We start from the raw sequence: 23,225 nt of genomic DNA on the forward strand, positions 1-23,225 counted from the left end.
GTGAAATGACGATTCAAAAGAGCCTTTTCGAATTAAGTATATTTTAATTTTGGTCGAACTTAAGCGCGTTTTATTTCAATTTTATTTCACGAATGAAACACCGTTCACTCATTCGATATTATTCGTGGAAAAAATTCGTGAAATAAAACCTTTTGTCTGGAACCTATTTTTTAAATTCCATTATTCATTTCGAATATATTATTTGTATTCAGGGAATACAATAATGGTTTATTGGAATTTCTTTATTAACATGTTAATAACTTTTCATTCAATCCATCATTTTATCTCACTGTTGATATCATTACATAGTAAAATAAATAGTCTGTCCCTATGTATGCTTAGATCTTTAAAATTACACAACGGATTTAAATGCGATTTTTATAAATGTATATATTGATTCAATGGTAAGATTTACATGTATAATAAATGCAAAATATAGTAGAGAAACACTGATAATTTTAGTTGTAGTATTGTTGTTAAAAGTAATATATTTAATAATGCAACGTCAGTTCATATAAGAAGCTTTTTGTGTGTACATGTCTTTACATTAAGAATAAATAATATATTACTTCTAATAGCTATAACATATTATATTTCTGAACCAAAACTACTGTACTGTGTACTCGCACGTACATAAAGTTTGACAAATGAGAGGGGTCCACACTCCAGAGATTTACAGAATGATTAGTATACGTTGATGATAAACCAAAATATCGGATGCGGTAAAAAAAAACGCCATAAATAAATTAAATACCTAAAAGTGCTTATCCTATATGCTTATTTATATATATATTTTGTTGTGTATTTTGTATAATAATATAAACATATAGGACTATACATTTCCACATATTGAATTAATATGTGTTAGAAAAAATTAATTATATTAATATATAAAGTAACGCGATGAATAATCCATAAATATTAATTTTTATTCATAAATAGCCTTAAAATTAAAATATCAAAGTACCCCATTTCAACTTAACAACCGAACTTTTTTATATAATTATTAGTCAGTATAAAAATTTCAAGTTTTGACTTAGCTGGATCGTACGTTGCCAGTCAGTTGCCAGAAATAGTTTACAGGCGCGCCATAAACGGCCGCTCAAAGTCAACTCGCGGCCTACGTGTCAAGGACACCGAAACAGCGTTTTCATGTTCGTGAAACGTAAACTTATTTTGCCTGTCACTATACCTCATAGAGGCAGTAACTGTGTTATGGACATAGTCGGCTTGAATTCAACAGGAATTTGCGTGGAAAATATTATATTCCGAAAAAATGTTTATCTCTGTTCTCGAATTTTTCTGAACCAGCGGTTTTTTTTGAGCAGCAAAAACGAATATTCGCAAATTAAATATGAATAAACGAATCTGTAGGAAAAAGTTTTTGTTTATTTTTTTCAATCAATAACCTAGAAATAATATTTTTCCCAAAAACTTTTATAAATTCCTGTAACTGTCATACTGCTGGGTAAAGCCTGTTGCATTTCTGATTAAAAGGCTACGTATTTACAGAGTTAGTTTCCGGTCATTATAACAAATACTTTTTTATAATTTTAATTAGATTCAAAAAGCATTAGGAAGGGGATAGTACATTTAATTTGCACTCCATGGTAAATGGCCAGTCAATGAGATCAAACAGATGTAGAGCGGCATCTGTGTTCGATCACGAGTCGGCTTGAGTAGCAGGTTTCACAATACGTCGTTCAAAATTTGTTTTGTTTTCTAACAAACGAAATTATCGTGAAAAATTACAGGAAAAGATGACCATGGCACAGTTGGTGAGACAAGGAGATGTTTAGGAGTTTAACTAACGTTCGACAATAATCGCATCGGAATAATAATCTTCCACACAGTTAAAAAACATTATCAATCATAACATATCTGATGTATTCAAGGTATTTGCTAAAAATAACTTTCGATTCTAGCAGAATTACCTTTATCGAATAACGTAAATAGTAAAAAAAATAAAATACGCAAGTACCTTCCTATATATGTCGACAAATTTATATACTTTTTGACGACAATAATGACCAATTGATCTCATAAAATTGATTATAACAAAATAACTTATAACTAGAGGAAACGTGTTATAGCAAATATATCGAAGAACTTTGTCACTTAAACTTGAAACAAAATCAAATACGCTCAGACATTATTTACATAACTTCAGATTAAAGAACATAATATCATAATTACACGTAAGGCTAAGTTGAAAATGATTTTCGAAACTTCCGAACAAATTAGTAGGATTACAACGACGGATTTTTAACTAACTTCTTCGTACCTCCAAAGTTTTTCAAGCCAAGTTTAAAGACAGATCTTATGGATCCTGTCAACTTTGAAACGTAAACATGGCGAACGTCTTATTAAACTTAATATATAAAGCAATAATTTTATTTATTCACTCTGTTTTTTTTACAAACTGTTTTTTTTTTTAAGAATTTGTATCTTTATTTTAATTTTTAATTTTCTTGATAGTAATTTTTATAGTTTTGTTATTAAATATAGATATCATACATTATTAAAATGATGCGCGGATATTGAAATATTTATTTATGATCTCCTAATTCTCTCGTAGTGATAAGATTTTATTTTTTTTATGTTATGGATAGGCAATAGCGCTGTAAGAAATATTAATCATTCCTTACATCGCCAATGAGGTTGTCCTTTATTAATTAATTATTTTATCAAATTCCGACCGATGAATCTGTGTTATATATTTGGCATTGCGTGTTCTATGAATTTGTCAAACAACTATGTCAAACAAAATTTTACATTAGAAAGGTTAATGTGGTCGTTGTTTTCTTAATGTTTTTGTTCTCAACTTTCTTTTTTTATTCTTTCATCCTGACAGTAACGAACACAACAAAAAGAGAATTAGTGAAATCGCTCCGGCCGTTCACGCGTGATGCCGAGACCAATGGAAATAGGGATTTACTTACTATTATATATATTTAATAATATATATAAATAGTAGTATAGTGTGAAATAGATAGACATGTTTTTTATTTTAGTTAAATATTAGAGAACAAATTACAAATTAAATCGTCCATTGATTTTAAAAAGACTCGTCAAAATCGGTTAACGATCGCCGATCAAAGACCTTTTTTTTAAATGTACCTATTTAATAAAAATAAAATCCTGTAAGCTAAGACTAGGATTTTAAGGATTTATTTATTCTAGGATTAGTGTTCATTCCGCCATGCTAAGTGGGTACGATATTTTCACTGACGACAATAAACACAAATTACTCACATGCAAATTCAGTGGTTGCCTGGGTTTGAACTCGCAATCTTCGGTTATAATCGACGCGTTTTACCTAATGGGCTATATCGTGTATTCATATATACAGATATAATTATTTTTACGTATAATTTGACATACTTGTTACTGTTATTAGTAAATTAATTAACGTAAATATTACAAATTTGTGAAATAATTGAATTATTTATGAAACATGCTCACCGCTGGACGAGTATTTAATACGATTAAGTAAAAGTTTGAATAAAAATATTGCAAATTAATTGATAATTATCAGTTATTTTGTATGTGTGTTTAAATATGCGATTGATTTTTAAATTATTCGTTGGAAATATTAATATTTTATTTTTCAATAAAGAGCCCAAACGTCTCATAGTTTTGCTAAGGTCCTTCCTTAAGGACCGATTCCCGCCACGGCTGTTTTTCGAGACTAGCAAACTAGGCTATAGAGCCCGCGTGATAATCCCTACTAATATTATAAATGCTAAATTAATTCTGTCTGTAACCTTTTACGCTTATAATGCTAAATCGATTTAGTTGAAATAGGGTTAATTTGAATTCCGGGTAAGGACAAGGCTACTAATTCACATCTGAAGGGGTTAACATGAGAGGTGAAGATTTGTGTGCTATAAAGATTTATTAATTTCGCGCGAGTAAAGCCGCAGGTTAAGCTAGTATCATTTATAATAGTATAGAAGTGCATGCTCCCTTACTACTTAATTCGGATAATTGGAACAGCAAATCCGACTTGACCTCTTTATCAGGCATGTCACTCGATGTATTTTTGAAGATTGAGTATAAACACAGTCGGTTTCGAATTTCCAGGCTGCTAATGAAAATGTCAATTAAAAGACTCAAACCCAGGACCTAGGGATCGGCCTTATACCACTAGACTAAAGAGTCACTTGTATTTTTATCGTTGGACAGCTAAATTTCATATTTCTATTTTAAGATACGATTAAGATTTGTTATTAAAGTGTTAAAAACCGTTCTCCGGTTCTCATTAAAACGTCTATTAGATTTTGTTTACGTAAATTGGGTGTTAACGAAAAGAGGAATTGGATTTATTAATTTTTTCAAAAGTTCTAAAAATACTCTAGCGTATAAATACTTTATATATATATACAAATAAATGTGATCGTTGAAATAACAAATGTGAAAATAAGTAATATTTATTGATCAGGCGTCATCCAATTTCGCCTCGAATTAGTTTTAATCCCAGCTGGATTATTGGAGTTGAATAACACTCCCAAAACGCAAAGCAAGCATAAAAACATCAAATATATATCAAAAAACTTAAAACTTAGAACTGAAATGTATCTTTAAAAAATATTCTTGTTTCAGATCTTAAAGATGACACCGAAGTGCAACAGTGTTAGTGCCAAAGTGTAATGCCAATCAGTATGGGGTGTACGCCGAGTATGCTCTTAGACCACAAAAATCGCAGACGCGATAGTACAGGGTCACAGGAAGCGGCCTTGGCGAAAATTGCTCCCACACCCGTGTGCCAGAACAAAGCGGTGCAAGCCGCAAGAGCCCCACGTGCATCACTCGAATCAGACGGCTTCAGCATTCAGCTCTCCAGCAAAAAAGACAGTTATGTGTCACAGATGGGTAATAACTTTGCCACCCAACTGCACATCAAAAGAATTTCTGGTAAGTTTCTTAATTCATAAAATTTAATATCAGACAGGTCGTCCGGTTGTAAATCTAATCGGAATAAGGTTTATGAGATTATTTAAATCTTGAACGTGATTTCTTACGACTGCAAAAATTAGCCTGGGTGTGATTTGGTTGCTGTATCATATTTCGATTAAAAGTTAGGTACTTGGTTTCGGTATTCATTATGCAAATTCACGAGGAGTAAAATTGTTTAAAGTCTTTATTATCAATATCTTAAGATATATTCGAATACGCAAAGGATAACCAAACAAAACACCCGAACACACAAACGTAAATACTCCAAAAACACGGAACGAATTCTAGGGATCGCTTAACTAGGAGACTGACATAAATTATTTATCTTTAACTTTGGAGCAAAATAAGTGAAAGTTAACAAATGAAGTCCTACGGATCAATTTTCAATCAGGACACATCATATATTACAGCAAACACGAGGAAACTCTCATTATTCGATGGTTTGTCTATTCAATAATATCGGAAAAAATTTAGGCGCAGGTTCAAAGACTTTTTAGGTTAAAAACCTACTCGCGGAAAAGATTAAACATATTTATTCGTCCGATACGAAATCTGAATAAGAGATCTACAGCTTTATGAGCTACTCGCTATAAAAACGAAACAATTGTGAAATTTTGACAAAACAAATTCACCAATTATATGTCAACCTTATTTATACAAACCATTTTCGATGTTGATTTATTATTATTCATAGATTTAGTAATAACAAAATATATTGGTATTACACATTTATGAACTTTAGTTGTTAATAATAAATCAGCTTTCTGTTAAATTCAATTGATTGCTATTAGCCCGTCGGCTTGTGACATAAACCTATCACAACGAATTTAGCTTAATGATAATTTAATAGTCCATTTTCATCGAAATATTCGCAATGTAATTCTTTCGCAGTGTGATAGGAAACAATTAATTCTGCCCTGGTGATAAAATGGCTAATATCAATAATATCAATTTTGGTAAACAGAATTGAAACAATAAACAGAGGTTAGTTAGTTATTTTATATATGCCGTTTTTAATTTAGATACATTTATTTTATTTGAGTGACTTGGTGGTAAAATGTTATTTATATTTTACTCAATAATGTACTTTCGGCCCTTTTGCAACCAAGCCATCGTTGTTCGTGTTGATCTTACCGATAATTGTTCAACGTTCGCGTATTCTATATTGAACAGGGTGTGTAGAATAAGTTCTTAACTGTCATAGCTATTATTCTATTTTGTTTCAAAGATTCTATTTTATTCAAAATCAAAATAAACGTTATTCAAGCAAGCTTTTGCAAGCACTTTTGAATCGTCAACATCACCGGTTCGGAATTTAGATTATGAGAATACAGTAGTTACTCTTTTAAAATATTTGAATCAGACAAGCCACACTGTTACGATATGGTGGTACAAGGTTGAAATATTCTCCTTAAGCAAGAAGAAAAGTCTATGGCCATTTCATTTTTAGAAAAAAGTAAGTGAAAACCATTTTTTTTGAAATATACTACATAACGATTCATACTAATACTGATAGACGTATAAAATGTATTGATTTATAATTTCACATCGAAATAGTCCTAGCTTACAAATTTCACATCGAAATAGTCCTAGCTTACAAATTTCACATCGAAATAGTCCTAGCTTACACTCCGTTCATGAATATCTAATACGTATAGTTTAAATTACTTGGAGCAAGTGATTCAATAGCTATTATTTAAGAAATGTATTTCAATTTAATATCAACCACCACGAAATTTAGCAGATACACCGATTGTTAAAGTCTTCGGCTCTATTTCTCCTCTCGAACGATCAGGCGAGTTCGTGTCATCTCCATTAACAGCTTTACGAATTATTTCATTAACAACCGATTTAACGCTGCCATTGAGACAAACTGTTATATCATCTTCAAATGGACAATATTGCAATGTTTTATATAAGGCGATTCTTTCCAATATTTTCTTCAACATTTTAGCTTCAATCGGAGCTGGTAGTCGGTATGGATCCCAATTAGTAATATAAAGATTTTGAATTTCTTTTGTCTTTTTGGAGCCTTTTTTCTGACTGATCGAATCTTTAAGAAGACACAGTAGCAGTAACTGAAACAAAAATGAGTTTGTGTGAACAGGACACTTTAGATTATCCCTGTAACTGGATGGCATAGCAACTACGGAAGGTCTATTTCATTGGAACATACCAAATAGGAAAACAAAAGATGCAGATGAACCAAAGGTTGTTTTGTCATTACATGGTTACCTTCCCGGTTACCGGTTAGTGACAAATAATGATTTTGTTATTTTTGCTTATTCTGAAAATATATAATCTGAAGCAATTTTTTTTAATTTAGATATTTTTATCCGAAGAAATTTTATCCATCATGTAACTCGTAAATAAATATTACAACAGGAAACCAAGAACGAGTCTACAAGTTTTTACAAATGTACCGTTTACTTACCTAGCAATCACAAATAAAGAAATATAAAATTGCTAATACCAGAGATTTAAATTTGTACAATTCGAATACCGAGCACCTATATCCTACTCATTATAGGAAAAGAGCGGCGGCGGTAAGAGAGCACAAGGCAGCGTCATGCCGTTTACCGTCACGGCATACGAGTTGATCTTAAGGTCTTTGATCTTTGATCTTTAGTTCGTCAACACACCACAGGTGTTTCACATCAAAAGGTTACATCACGTCTGCCACATCTAGAAGCGGTTCAATGATGTTCCAACTAAGGTACTTAGGGTTCGAAGCGTTAAAGCTGTATGTTTAAGATTTAATGCCATACATTTGGATCGACGTGTGAAGTTATAATGTCGGGAGAAATATTTCCTTATAATGCAAAACAAATTACTAGTATAATGCAATTTATTAGTAGACTTGAAATTAAATAGCGGTTTTAAAATTAAAAGACGAATATTTTATCAGTAGAAGTTTGGGAATAATCTGGTCTCTCATCAAATTTAATCTTTATGGAATTAATGATTGTTATGTATCATATTTCGTATAAAAGGTTGTACTATCACTGACGCAATAAGTGTATGAAAACGCAATTAAATACTGACGCTAAGATCATAACGGATGAAATTAATTACGCTAACAGATTTGGCGTTTTTACACGAAGGGTCTAGCGTGCGTGGGTGCGTATTTACGCAAAAATTACACCGTAGATCTGAGTGTAGATTAAAATAAATTTTGATGACGCAAACTCAAACCAAAGTATTGAAAATTTGGTTTAAAAAACCTTCTTAATGACATGAACACTTTGTTCAGTAGTTTCACCTCACCATCAGTCGTCATCAAGGGCCTAAAGTACCCACTGAAAAGCGATTTGAAAGGAGATTTAAACCTACAAGTTCTATGCAAATGAAACCACTCAATCGGTTGAGTGATTTCATTTGCATGATTTAGCTTCCTTTGTTAAATAAAAAAATGTAATATATTGGATTTCCTCTATAAACTTTTGTCACTTTCGTCCACTTTTTAAGATAAATTTATTAAACTCTAATTTCAAATAGCCATTTCAACACATATTTTTCGATGCACTTAAATCATATAAGAAATCTCCCCTGTAAATATTCTCCTGATTTTAAGAGTTTTAACTAAGCATTTGAAAATCTTCTAGAAATCTGTTGTATTTACGTGTGACACTTACACTGCGCACAAAACTTCCTACGAGTCATTACAAAAAATCCAATAAGCTACAACAAACTATATTCTATCCCTTTCTTTCTTCCGACATATATCCGTATATTAAGATATAGATCCAGGTTATAAAAACTTAAATAAATAATATTAACTTACCACTATGTATAATTTCATTTGAAACTTTCTAAAACAACTGAATTAGAAAACATTCAAGTCGTTAATGACTATGAAATAATACACCAAGTGGGGTTTAATCAATTATTCATTACTCCGCAACTTCGTTGCATACATTTCACGCATAAATGCATCCATTTATTTTCCAAGTTAACTGACTTGCAAATTAAATCTAAATAATTTTACTTTTCACGAGTCTAAAGTTTAAAGCTCTTATGACTGTTTTTTTTTTTTTTTAAACTAATTGTTATAATTAACTTGTGACCGTGTCAATGGACGAACGGAAACTCGATCCCGCATTTCATGAGATAAAGTATCTCCGACACGAGGTGATGTTATAAGTCGTCGTCTCCATTGTGTTTCGCTCTAGGAAGTCACGTTCGATATTGCGGACAGGCATAATGCTTGTAGTGTCATATCGTCACCCGCCTTGGAAAATTTAGTACCTACCTATCTGCTTATGAAAGACGAATATCACCTTAAGTACGAAACGTCAGTTTAGCCGATCTCAACATCGATCAACTGTTAAATCGAAATTAATTTATAAACGTATGTGTATTCAATGAAAGATAGTAGATAGTATCGTAAATACGAAAGATTTTACACGGACGGTTGAACGGATCTAAACGAAATTTGGCATGGAAATATATTATTGTCTGGAAAAGCACATAAGTTACTTTATACAGGAAATATGTGTCTAAAAGTTGACGCAAACGCAAGAGGAGGTGTCTCCTATCTATTCAATCGCGGAGGGAATCTAGTTTTTTTATAATTTCATTGTTTTTTTTAAGCAAGAAACCGACAAAATATCTTTGAAAATGTAATATTGCGACAAATAAATAAAATGTCAGCTTGTTATGTATGTTATTCGTGTCTTCTTCTTGTTTAAAAACTATTTAGAAACAATATCGATTGTATTATAAACAATCTCTAAGCTTAACTCATTTGACAAGATTAAAAGTTTCACCGTCCTGTGTACGTGTTATTATTGGAACGATATGGCGATATTTTTCTTTATTTTTGTCAAAATAGTTTATTCATAAGACTGTACAAAATAATCCATTTACTATCGACAAACAGACAGATTATTTAAAAAAAAATCTCTGTTATTTCATATTTGTCAAGCGTTGTCACGTGAGATGTCAAATACCTGCAGTAAGTATTAGACATTGTAGCTCACACGTGATATGTTAACAATGGAAGTACGGTGATTCGCCATTTTGATACGATAAGTTTTATAATTATTATAGTCAGAATACTTCTATTGCAAACATTTTAATTTGTGTTCATTATCACTGATTCCAAAAGAGGAGGAGTTTCACGATTTGGATGTTTATATTTAAATTAACAAAATACTTTTATAAAACAAGCATTAATCGTTAAGGCGTTGCGCCTTCAGAGATGGATTGGCAATCTTTAAAGTAATATAAGTAAAGTAAGAGAACATGACTGTACTACCGCTGCGCAATACCGCTTTCTAAAAATGTTCCCTTAAGCTGATTTACTTCGGACTAAATTTACGGGTGCATACATGTTTTTCATCTGTAACTATTAATCGTACTAAACAGTAGAAAACAGATAATGAAACCATTATATATTACATACATTATATTATTTAAATATCGGGTAATATTTTTAAAACTACCTGTTTGAATTTTAAAATTATTTATTAATATAAGTTAACTGTAGAATATAACATTTTTAGACGATTTGGAGACATGCAAACCTCTAAGTTTTTTTTCAATATTTATTATATTTTTGACACCGTCCGCTACAAAGGTGCATGTACTGACAATTTGCCTCTCTAACTACGTCAACATATTAGGCTATGCCTTAAAAAAATATGCAACATATCATCTGTCTAGGTCATAGTTTATATCTGATACTAAAATAATTTAAAAGTATCAATCGGACGAGTAACAAAACAAAAGATACTTCTTTTTTAGAAGCAAGCGTTATATAAAGTATAATATCAAGGGTTGTCCTTAATTTTAAAAATTAGGAACTAAACAAATTATAAACTTATAGAAAGCATAAACAGCTAACTATCTTACAAAAATATTTTTAATAATTTTCATTGTTAACGTCAGGGAAAGATTTTCACCCACAGACATGATATTTTCAGACGTTAAGCTACGCCTACACACATTTTATTTTTGGTATTCGATTTAAAAGAGTTACTTAAGCTTACACGATCGGAAATAAAAGAACATAAGTTGACCTGTTAAAATTTTATTTATAAGTATATTATATAAGAGATAATTAAAATATCGTGTTCATAAATGCAGAAATAGTGACAATTGTAATATTATTTAATGTATTTATTGGGAAACAAATTTGACACGACAGCGTTAAGCAAAACATGAATATATTTTGACCTTTTATTTACCTACTTTTACCTTTGTTATTTATTTATTCTGACATAATATAGTTTCTTAACCTTATCGGGTGGCTCGGCGCTGCGGTACACATATCATCGACGTTATTATTGAAAAGTACGTGAGGCGTGGTCCCATAGTCTGAATTTTTTCCGGTCGTGTCGGAATTGCGCTCTTATCGGGTTATAGCAGTGAGGAAATAGAGGGTGCACTTGTGTTTGCGTTACCTAGCAGATGGTTAATCTCTTTTGGCCGCATGGGTTGAAATCGGTTAGGAGGTCGTCATATTGATCGAATGGGTTCGATGACCTTCAGAAAACATTAATCGGCATCAGTACGATTTGGTGATGATGATAAGACTCTCGTTATAAATTGAAAATAAGAGTTATATTTAAAAGAGATTTATTTCTTCTTGATCTTTACTTGTAATACTATTGGCTAATTCAAAAATGCATATTACTATTAATTATTATTATTATTAATTCAAAAAATTTCATCAAAATTGATCGCGAGACAACTTATGTCAAATTTCTCTTTTCACGTTGGTTTCAAAATTATCCATACTATCAAACACCCACCCAAGATTTCAATAGTATGTTTAATACAGATATATAGTTTACAGAAAAACTTTCATAATTTACTATTCATTAATATACAATAATATTTGCAACGAATAATAAATTCATATTCGTATGTGAAAATCGCAATCTGTGGGTCGCTTTACGGAATTCATTTTATTCCTCGTACGATGTTTTGAGCGTAATATCCGGTGCCCATTAAAACTTGTAACTGCAGTACATATAAGCTTCCTCTTCATATAACATATAGATTGTCGAATAACATTAAATTACACATTTATGATGTTTCCACAACTTGTAGCTGATTTCGCATTGTTCAATCACTCACGTTATTAACGTTCGAATGAATAATTATTTAATGTTATACTTAAATAAGCATAATATGATTAATATCGAGATAGCACAGTAGATGGATGCACGTGGTGGTATACTTAGTGGGCTTAGGCTTTGTGTAAGCCCGTCTGGGTAGGTACCAGCCACTCAACAGATATTCTACCGCCAAATAACAATACTCAGTATTGTGGTGTTCTGGTTTGAAGGGTGAGTGAGCCAGTGTAACTACAGGCACAAGGGATACTTAGTTACCACGGTTGGTAGCGCATTGGCGATGTAAGGAATGGTAAATATTTCTTGCTTATTAGGTATATTGCACAAAGTCCTAACACTTAGTAATATACATACAAAATATCAAAATTGTTTACCTCGTTGTTATAGATAATGAAACTTAATAACAAAGGCGTATCTAATTTTCTTAGTACCTTTTTATTTAAATTTTAAATGATTTTAATTGGTAAATATATTTTTTGTTTTTATTTTACGTCTCTTACTGGATTTTATTGAGAGTGTATAAAACCTCTCTTTAAGCCCTTCATATATATTATTTATATCTCACGGACAAATGGTTCGCCAGGTGATAAATATTTACCTCTGCGCACAGACGTCGATACTGTGACAAATACAGACCATTTATTATATTGTCAATACGCTGCCAACCCTAGGATCGGATATATTGTGTCCATGATGCCTGTAATTACACTGGCTGACTCACTTCTTAAAGGAATACCAAAGGGCATATAGAATAGCATAGTTAATTATATGTATGTAAAATTATTTATGTAGTAAGAATTAAGTAAAATAAATGTTTGTAAATATTCCATTGCGGGGCTAAGGTTTCCTGCCTTTTTGAGGATATTTTGGAGCTTGTTCCACCATGCCACTCCAATGCGGTTTCATACCAAGAATGAAGATATGCTTACGAAGTGAATAACATTGGTGTTTGCACGGGCTTGAACTCGTAATTTTGCGGTTGAGACTGACGTTGCCTAGCTACTGAGCTATCACGGCTCTCAAAAGCTATATGATATACACAAATGTTGATTTATTCTGCTTCTCAATCAAAACTTTAACAATGAACATTAACTTGAGACGGAACGTTTTCAAATTACAAACTGACACCTGATCCTTTCGCCTCTTCATCTCCTGAGTGTTCTTAAAGTTATAAGTTTTAATATTCTAATATTACATAATATAGCTATTAGGATTGACATTTCAGGTGGTCGATGGTCCAATAGATTATCCGGCTGCAGATTAGGTGGTCTTGGGTTCAGAACCGGGTCAGGGCAATAAAAAAAAATATATATGTATCATATAAAGTTATAGGGTTTAATATATAAATAAACGTACAACTTATATATATTATTATATATTAGTTAATGCTTCTTTAATAAAATATTATAAACATAAATCAAAATTTATAACGCACAGCTTTGTCGGTCGATAATTTAATTTTTTTCATAAATATAATGTCATTCATATCATATAAAGTAGAAAATTTAAATTCATATATGTTTAACACAAAAAAATAAATACATTTAATTTCTCCTGTTTGGCCAGCAGAACGTTTACTTCTAGAATATTTTGAAGAAACAGCTGGGTATATTCTTCACAGTCTGAAACTATACGACTAATAATAATACTATTTAGGACACTTACAAATAAATAAATGTTGAATATTTCACAGTAATTTACGGAAAGTAACTCCGCTACATAACATTTAACAATATTTCACGGAATCCTTGGAGCGTGAGCAGTTCGCTCGTGAGCGCTTTTATAATTATAACTTTTCGTTGCGACTGCTTTAGGAAATCGAGTAGCAATTAGCTGTTTTTTTTATTGTACACAATCTATATACAAGCGTATATATATAACCAAAATTTATTTCGGTTGTTTCGAAATAAGATCCTAGTTTTTATACATTTTTGGAGAGCTGATAAAACGGTTTTTAAAATAATCTGCAGGACAAGTTTCATAACGCTTTTTTATGTTTTTAAGGCATTTTTGTGGAAAAAAATAAAAAAAAAAGTTTGAAATAATATCTTTTTCCGTCATGCATTTTTAAATTTGGACCTATAATTATTGTTTTAATATTGATAAATAACCAGTGCTTATTCGTTTTTATAAATCAGAATAAAACATTGATTTTAATTGATACTTTTTTTAAATAATTTTTTTAAGTTGCATTTTTGACTTATTTTGATAAATCTATAAAACGTGATAGCTCAAAAATGGTTCACCTTTGCATCATGCATATGGGGGTTAATGTTATCGCAAATAATCACCCCTATCACCTCCTAAAGGGAATACGTCGAATTACCAATAACCCTGTATATTTTATTAAGTGTAACATCTTTCTTTTCGCTTCTTGAAAAGGGACGGAAATGTGTAACGGGAAGTAAATTGTGGAAGCGCGCGCGTGATTTAACCAATGAGCAAGCGCGCTGCTTATGTCAGATGATACAACCGATTTTCCCAAAAGATATAATGATAATGTTGCTTACTACTAAGGTGAGATGTCAGATGTCAGATGACTCATATCATGTGCGACTAATGTTAGGGTCGCTCTTTATTTTTGCAACGAAATTCTTTGCGCGCCTTACCCTTCATTTTATTCCCTCTATTTTATTTTATTTTTCGTCTTCATATTATAAGCAAACGTTGTTAATTTTTTTTTAATACATAATATATAGTTAAAGCCAACCATGAATCCCACGATACTTATCAATTTTTATATTTTATTTGAATTAAATCTATTTATTGATTAGCTCTAATAAATGTCGAAATCAGAACAATCCAAAGTCGGTCTCATATAGAAAGTACTAAAACGGAGTTCAATTTAGCACGCACTACGAATGCATACTAAATTGACGCGCTTAATCAAAATATACTCTTACTAAAAATTCACGCCTATTTTAGCGTGCAACAGATTAACGAATAAAATCATTCAAAATGAGGGAAAAGGAATCATTAAAACAAGTACCTTACATTAATTTATCATTAAGTTTGATATTGTGAGTTGATAATGAGAAAGAAAATTTAATTACTTTGATAAGAAAAACTGAATCTATAAATATTTGAATCATTTTGATTAGTTTTTGTACTAATTTAATATTTTTGTTTTCGCTCGTGGCTTCGTTTGCATGTCCACTTGTCCTCGGTTTTTCTCTACTCAAAATACTTAAATTTATATCGTGGTAAAGCAATTCAAAGTATGGAGCAACAGAATTAGTTCCTAATAATTTCCGAGTAGTATCAACTCGGATATACGAGGACTTGTGTCGGTGAAAACTTAATTTATGCGGAACACTTGTAACTCTAGCGAAGAAACTTCTTCCATATTGTCTCACTAATCTAGTTTCCACTGACTAACTTTCTCATATCATTGTATTACACATACTAGCACGAACTGTGGAATCGCGTAATTAAAACAATTTATTAGTGCGTTTTCAGCGCAATGCATTTGGTCGGTTACAAAATACACAAGAGAAGCTCTTAGCTAAGCTGTGGAACAAGATGTGATTTCATGCTTTTTAATGTTGTTGTTTGTTAGTTTGCTGCTATTTCGGCACCCTTTAGAAGATAGAGCAGTAAAACGTGCCCTCTTACAGGTCATTCTAAGCCAACACAAAGAGCCCACGTTTGTCTTAAATTGGCGGAGCATTTGTAATGGTGAGACTTGCGTAAGTTTGTCAGCTTGGTCTTAATAACCTTCATTTTCAAGAACATATATGTGATAAAAGGAATAAGTGGGCAAAAATAAGTTCGCACATGACTGATATTCTAGACGATAATACTATCGTCAAGAGTATTTCCAATTTAATTACTATAATGGTTGTATGTAACCAACGTCTGCAGATTCCAACTTTCTAGGTACGGGTAGATTTGCAGGTCTGACTAATTAAAGATTATTCGGCTAGAAATGCCGAGAGCCGTAATATCCCAATGGTTACTAGACGTAAATCTTAATCGATAACATCGTGAACCCATTTGTCGTAGATAACAATCTACCACGTTTAGCGTGTTAATCTACAAACCTCCTTAAAATGGAGAGGCCTTAGCCCAGAAGTGGCATATTTACAGGCTTCGGTTATAAATTCTTAACCCGGTAGTCTGGAAGCTGATAGAATTACAACGTTTAAAGACTGTAGTCTCTCCAGTCAAGACACTCTGTATCTCTGTATTTATTTGGCAAAGAGTAGCTGGGTACAAATACTTTAAGATATACTTGGAACTTGGATCACTGGACGACGGGTTGGTTGAAATTGGTCCAAAGACCATGATCAGCATACGTATTCTATCATTACCATATGCCTGGTAACCTTATGGCACCAATAGCTTCGAATTGTTTACTATGGTAGAAAATTATATATTGACAACAATTAATAATGGAAAACTTAAAACTAGATACGTTGGAGAAGCGTAGATTAAAGAAGTGTAATGATTTATTGTTTTTAGTATAAATTAATCCACGGTTTAATAGACTCGCAAAAGTTACACTCGCAAATTTATATAAATGTAGATATCAAGAACGACTTCGCGTTTTAAGAAGTTTTCAGCAATTATCCGATATAGACGCTACAATGTTATCGCTTCTAATGACATTAATGTGTATATTTATTTATTTATTGAAAAAAATACACCATCCACTTATTATTAAGCACTTAAAATTAATATCTGATGTGGGTAACATTCAAAGTGATACGTCTTTAAAGGTGTAAAGAACATTGACCTTCAAAAATATTTTTGATATAGTTTATATAAACCAAACTAACCTATATAAAATATAAAATCAAATTTTAATAACTGAATTATAATTGAAATTAAGACAGCAGTTATAGATAGATATGAATTTCTATGGGTCATTTTAAGAAAATGTTAAACTCTTTGTTTAATTAGTGATACGTTTTTTCTTTGTTTTTTCTTCATTGGTACTAATTCTGTCGTCGTATTATACATGTTTAAGTTGTTGTTCATTTTAAAGATTTATATTCATTCAAGATGGAGTGTAGTATTTAGTTTTATTACTATAAATGTAAAATGTTTATATCTGCAGTGGGTTATCACACTTTACAAGAACTTATTTAATACTTAATTGATAATCTGTAATAATTTGGTAATATGCCAATGATATTTTAAGGGTCAGTTAATAAATTAAATGTTTAACAATCTGTACGTATTTTTTACCATCAAACATCCATTGACAAATATTAATTAAACGAGTAATTACAGATTGCGATATAAGCTACGTCCTTTTTCATTAAATTTCCAAAATGTTAAATAAAATGTCACCCGTATTGGTCTTTATACAGCCGTTAGTGTAATAACGGTTTGGCTACGGTCTCATAATATGCGTTATTGAATATTATGATATAATTCGATCGCGGTTACAACCCGAGTACTATGAACTGTAGTATAAACAATTGAAGGTATGAAAGATAGGGACAAAAAATTGTTTTACTGCCAAATAATTATACATACTTTGTAATCTTGTGTTTAGATCTTAAGGGCGAGTAAGAGACAATAATATTCTTTATAATTTATAGTATTTAATACTTTATTATTGGTGGTTGACTTATTTTTGGTACTCATCAGATATCTTTTAAGTTAGTATGGCTGGGTATAAGGGTGAGTAAGCCTATGTAACTACGGGCACAAGGCTCCCAAGGTTGGCATTGGTGTGATGTAAATAATGATTGTGCGGTGGTGACCACTTACCATATGACCAATTACCCGTCCACCTAGATCATACATAAATATATATATATATATGACACTGTGCCTAAGTGTGAAAGTAACTTACCACAAGGTGGTTCATTTGCTTAGGTCTTTGTAATAAATAATAAAAAAGGATCAATTCTTAAAAGTTGTACTAACACAAACATTAATATTCATTATTCATGACATAAATCGCATTACAATATTGACGCCCGTAAATTTAATCCAATATAAAAACGACGGAAATAAAGAATACGAATTACTCTCGTTTTATTACGTACCCATTAGATTGTTGTTGTTTTCTTTAATTGGACTACGAAGTCCGGTCATTATTTTTGAATACTTCCCTTGTACCTGTGTTTTATCCCTCGTTCTATTCAGACAATAGCTGATTTTTTTTTAATACACCATAATTTACGAAATTGTATAGTGATTAGAATCTCGTTTTCAAAACTAGTATAGTTTTCAGAAGCTCATTTTTTTTTAATTTGCTTATATTCAACTTGGTGAAAGAAAACATCTCGAGGAAATCTGCGTGTGTCGGACGAAATGCAAACAGGAGGACAATTCTACTGTTAACAACAATGATACGTTCCCGATTATATTACAATCCAACTATTCTCACATTATTAATTTAACCGTAACTGAGGCCAAATTCTACTTCTTCATATCGATTACGATACGATCCCAAGCATATCCCGCTCCAACTTTGACTAAACCTCAACTGTTTACGTTTGATTCGTCTGTGTTAATGTGAAAATTTGTCAGTAGAATTAATCCCAGGCATTGTATGCACCTTGAACAGACGCGAACTCTGTAGATCGTCAGTTTTTATTATAAAAAACTACTTTGAGTTATTCTTATTGATATTTGAAATGCTTTTATGGGATTACAGAATGGCTTAAAATTGTAAAATAGAGCAAAAATTCGTAAAAAGGATTTTGCTTTTAACATTCTTTGATTAAATGTGGTGGAAAATGATTTTGAAAGGCTTCATCGGTCTTTGTATCTGTGATACTGGGATGGATTTTGACGAACTCCGTGTTCGAGTAGTGTGTACACCGGTTTTCATGGGTACGCCACTCCGAGGTCCCAGATTCGATTTCCGGCCGAGTCGATGTAAAAAAAGTTCATTAGTTATCTATGTTGTCTTGGGTTTGGGCGTTTGTGGTACCATCATTACATCTGATTTTCCATAACACAAGTACTTTAACTACTTACATTGGGATCAGAGTAATGTATGTGATGTTGTCTAATATTTATTTTTTATTATTAATTTATACTACTGAACGACGACTTTTAATGGTTGCAATAATGTTATTGCATTTTTTAGTATTGTTTTGGTAACTTTCTGAGGAAGGATAAGTTTCCAAGTTTATTACATGTAGGATTGACACTTAATGTATTAAAATCTACCACTTAATCAAATTAGTTAACGTGTCTTTTTCATTATATGATCCGTAATTTTAATATTATAATTTTCTTTAATGTTAAAAATCTGTTATACATATTTGTAAATAGTATACATTTTCTTAATTCAAAACTAAACAGCACAGATTAAAAAACGAATACTTCTTAGTAAAACGACCATTTTTAAGAGCGTAATTGTCAAATGTCTCTGTCATCCGTCTTCGACCAAGAAGGTTGACGGCAATATCTCTTTGAGAGACAAACATTTATTTCACTCTTAGTAATATTGGTTCCAGTTAGGTATACCTTTTTTTGCAGACTCACAGTTTGAACTTGACAGTTCTCAGGTGGAATGTAATAATCATCTTTTTATAGAATGTAGGTATGTGGGCAGTATAAATTTGGACGTGATATAGTATTGTAGTATAAATTATTAAATAAAAACTTATTACTCTTTATTGAAATAGGTTTCATACTAACACTTTTGTATCGTCAAGCTTCAGGGTCAAATTAAATGCAAGCTACCATAGTTTATGATGGTACGAATATATAGTGAATGTAATGAATGTAATGAATGGATGTATGATAACTGCTTAATACAAAATATTTAAAAACAAAAATATATGCACTGATATATGTGACCCCTGAATCTGGCTGAATGGTTATTCTCATTCCGGTTTGAAGAGTGAGTGAGCCAGTGTAACAGGCACAAGGGACATAACATGTTAGTTTCCAAGGTTGGTGGCGCATTGGTTATGTAAGGAATGGTTAATATTTCTTACAGCGCCATTGTCTATGGGCGGTGGGGACCTTACCATCAGGTGGCCCATTTGCTCGTCCGCCTACCTATATCATTAAAAAAAAGAAAAATCACCTAGAAATTTCTTTTGCTTAAGAATATATGTACATACATATATCATATTTTTTGTTCAAGTAAGCTCATACACACACATATATTAGAGATAATTAATTAACACGGGTATACGACCTCTTTTATTAGAATGTCAATAACACACAACGCGATTAACGTTTTAAAGATTGTCAGTTGGGAGATGTCAATTGTAAAGAATATAAGACGGGCACGTATTTTATTACACAGTCGATTGATGGAAATATAAAGATTTAATGATGTATCTGTCCGTGTGTGTTCCTTTGTTGAGTGAGGCACTTGGTCCCTTGGTCTTGGGACAGCGCCAGCGCCAGACGTGCGTGCTGACTGAATTAGTAAAATCAACATATCGGACGACAATAATAATCGTTTAGATGGCTATCCATGTGAATCTCCGACATATATATATAAATAAAAAATATTTTGATTCTGATGGCACGTGATCTAATCCGCTCATATACACACATTAGGTACGTGTAAGTCATTCCTTATATCACAAAAGCCATGCCAACCATATATCACAAAGGCTCACTCACCCTCTAACCACAACATAGTATTATAAAGTGTAGTGTTTGAATAACCGGGGGTATTTACCCAAACATAATTTGATGTATTATGAGAACCGTCTAGACGCTATCACGAAAAATACAATGGATACTAAACTCTTGACGTATATCATACTAGTATATAATTATAAAGACGAAGAGCCGAGATGGCCCAGTGGTTAGAACGCGTGCATCTTAACCGATGATTTCGGGTTAAAACCAGGCAGGCACCACTGAATTTTCATGTGCTTAATTTGTGTTTATAATTCATCTCGTGCTCAGCGGTGAAGGAAAACATCGTGAGGAAACCTGCACGTGTCTAATTTCAACGAAATTCTGCCCCATGTGTATTCCACCAACCCGCATTGGAGCAGCGTGCTGGAATATGCTCCAAACCTTCTCCTCAAGGGACAGGAGGCCTTAGCCTAGCAGTGGGAAATCTACAGGCTGCTAATGTAATGAGATGATTGCTCAGTAACAGGTCGGAAAGGCTATTAATCATCACTTCACAACCATTGAACTGTACCGTTATTTAATTTTAAATTCGAAATAAGAACAGGCAAATAAATAAATTACGGAGTTTACGAAAAAACTGACACAGATGTAGTCACGAGGAATATTTAGCATTATATTACTGGAATCGGCTGGTAACAATGGCATTTAACCCGGAAGATTATAACCAGACTCATAAATAAATTCGAAATGCAACGGAAGTAATAAAAAAATCATTCGGATACAGTAAGTGCTCTTTTTAAGTCTTATTAAATTTATATATTCTGATAATTCGGCCCTATAATTCTATATGAACCCGAGCCACGAGCCGCTTAATTAGGAAATCTGAATTTTGATCCACTTAAGCGCCGTTTGATCATCTCGAATACCGGCGATCGCATGTGATGTAACTACGTCGTGCACTATTTATTGGCGTTTATATTTTCATTAACATTAATAGCCTGTAAATTTCCCACTGCTGATCTAAGGCCCCCTCCCCCTTTTGAGGAGAAAATATGGAGCATATTCCACCACGCTGCTCCAATGCGGGTTGGTGGAATACACATGTGACAGAATTTCGTTGAAATTAGACACATGCAGGTTTCCTCAGGATGTTTTCCTTTACCGCCGAGCACGAGATGAATTATAAACACAAATTAGGCACAAGAAAATTCAGTGGTGCTTGCCTGGTTTGAAACCAAAATCATCGCTTAAGATGCACGCGTTCTAACCACTGGGCCATCTCGGCTTTTTATTAAATTTATTAAAATATATTTGAACAGACTTCATAAATTAAGCGTTTCCGTTTTACGAATAGGTCGGTACATTGGTTTAAAACCTTTTTTCTTTTCAGAAATTACACGAGTTTGTTCTTCCTCTTCTTTTTCCTTTACGGAGTAATAATTGATCATCATTATCATTCCCTAGTCTTTATCTGAGTTATTTGGGTTCAGCATTCTGTATTTTAGTACTGCATGGGATTTAGCAGACTTAGCGCATTTAGTGTTCCTTGGAAAGGTTTATTCTGGTGGATTGGACTGAGGGCAACCGTGCTCTATTGTGGATGCGTTTAGCAAAATTGTTCTTAATCACCTCTTACGGTATCCTCAAATGGAAACGTTGCAATTCTATCGGAACTACAAGGTAGTCTATACAGTTATGAGAATATTGCAGCTTATAACAAGCAGCCCGTCCCGTTTTGTACTAGAAAAATACGAATTTTGTTTAGTATTTTTTTTTTCTTTATTCGAACAAAAATCCTGGATTCCGATCGCAGCGCCTGCCTGTTCCAATCGCACCTATCCAGAGACCCAATCAAACAAACACAAAAGTTTTACAAATGGGTCTGCACTAATCCCTTAAAGCCGCAAGTTAGTAGGTAATAGGAGGCAGAAATAAACAAAACTCACTCGAAAACCTTTGTTTTGTAACGGAATAATCAATATTAATTAGTTCATTAAAAAGGTCTTATAGCTCAGTTTATAAGGTGACATCTTCTAACCGATATTTTGTTATCCCGGTTTCTGTCAAGGTCAGGCTGTCAGGCAAGGTAAGTCCATTGGCTCTTATACTCTCATGAACTTCCTCAAGACAACCAGCCATCGCTTACTGGGACCCAGGAAATGTAGTCTAGGAGCAGATATATCTTTACTAATATAATAATATTATGTTGTATATTTTATATAATAAGAAATAATAATTTAAATAATCTAAAGATATAAAATGTAAATTCAGTACTCAACGTAAACACACATTGAAGGTTAGAATACCATGTATTTGCGTTACGTATGTCACAGTCAACGTCGGAAATGCTCCTTAGTATATAGATATATGTATATAGTGACGTCACATACGTCCTAGCCTCTTATATCATGTGATTTATATGTCAATGAACTTACGTTGTAGTAATGTTGACTAGTTCCTCGACTTTTCGCAGCAACCTTATAATGAAAAAAATAAAAATTGTTCGTTAAAACATTTTCAATCTAAAAAAAATATGCTTATTCTTGGTCTTAGTCTTGAAACTTATCGTTGTTTTTACCATTTCAAAAATAAATAAATTTATTTTACTTATAATTTAAAACCTTCTTATATAACTGTATACGTATTATATACAAACAA

General features: G+C 32.2%; 1 protein-coding gene across 1 annotated transcript in view; it reads left to right on the forward strand.

The window, feature by feature from the left end:
* The window catches only part of LOC125070601 (high affinity cAMP-specific and IBMX-insensitive 3',5'-cyclic phosphodiesterase 8), a 204,314-nt gene that overhangs the window by 45,823 nt on the left and 135,266 nt on the right, over positions 1-23,225 (forward strand). The window contains exon 2 of the mRNA XM_047680537.1: positions 4,606-4,917. Within this exon, the coding sequence (XP_047536493.1) occupies positions 4,653-4,917 (265 nt within the window). The 5' untranslated portion in view covers positions 4,606-4,652. The remainder of the gene's footprint in view (positions 1-4,605; positions 4,918-23,225) is intronic.

The sequence above is a fragment of the Vanessa atalanta genome, chromosome 17 (genome assembly GCF_905147765.1).
Source record: "Vanessa atalanta chromosome 17, ilVanAtal1.2, whole genome shotgun sequence".
In the NCBI taxonomy this organism is placed as follows: Eukaryota; Metazoa; Arthropoda; class Insecta; order Lepidoptera; family Nymphalidae; genus Vanessa; species Vanessa atalanta.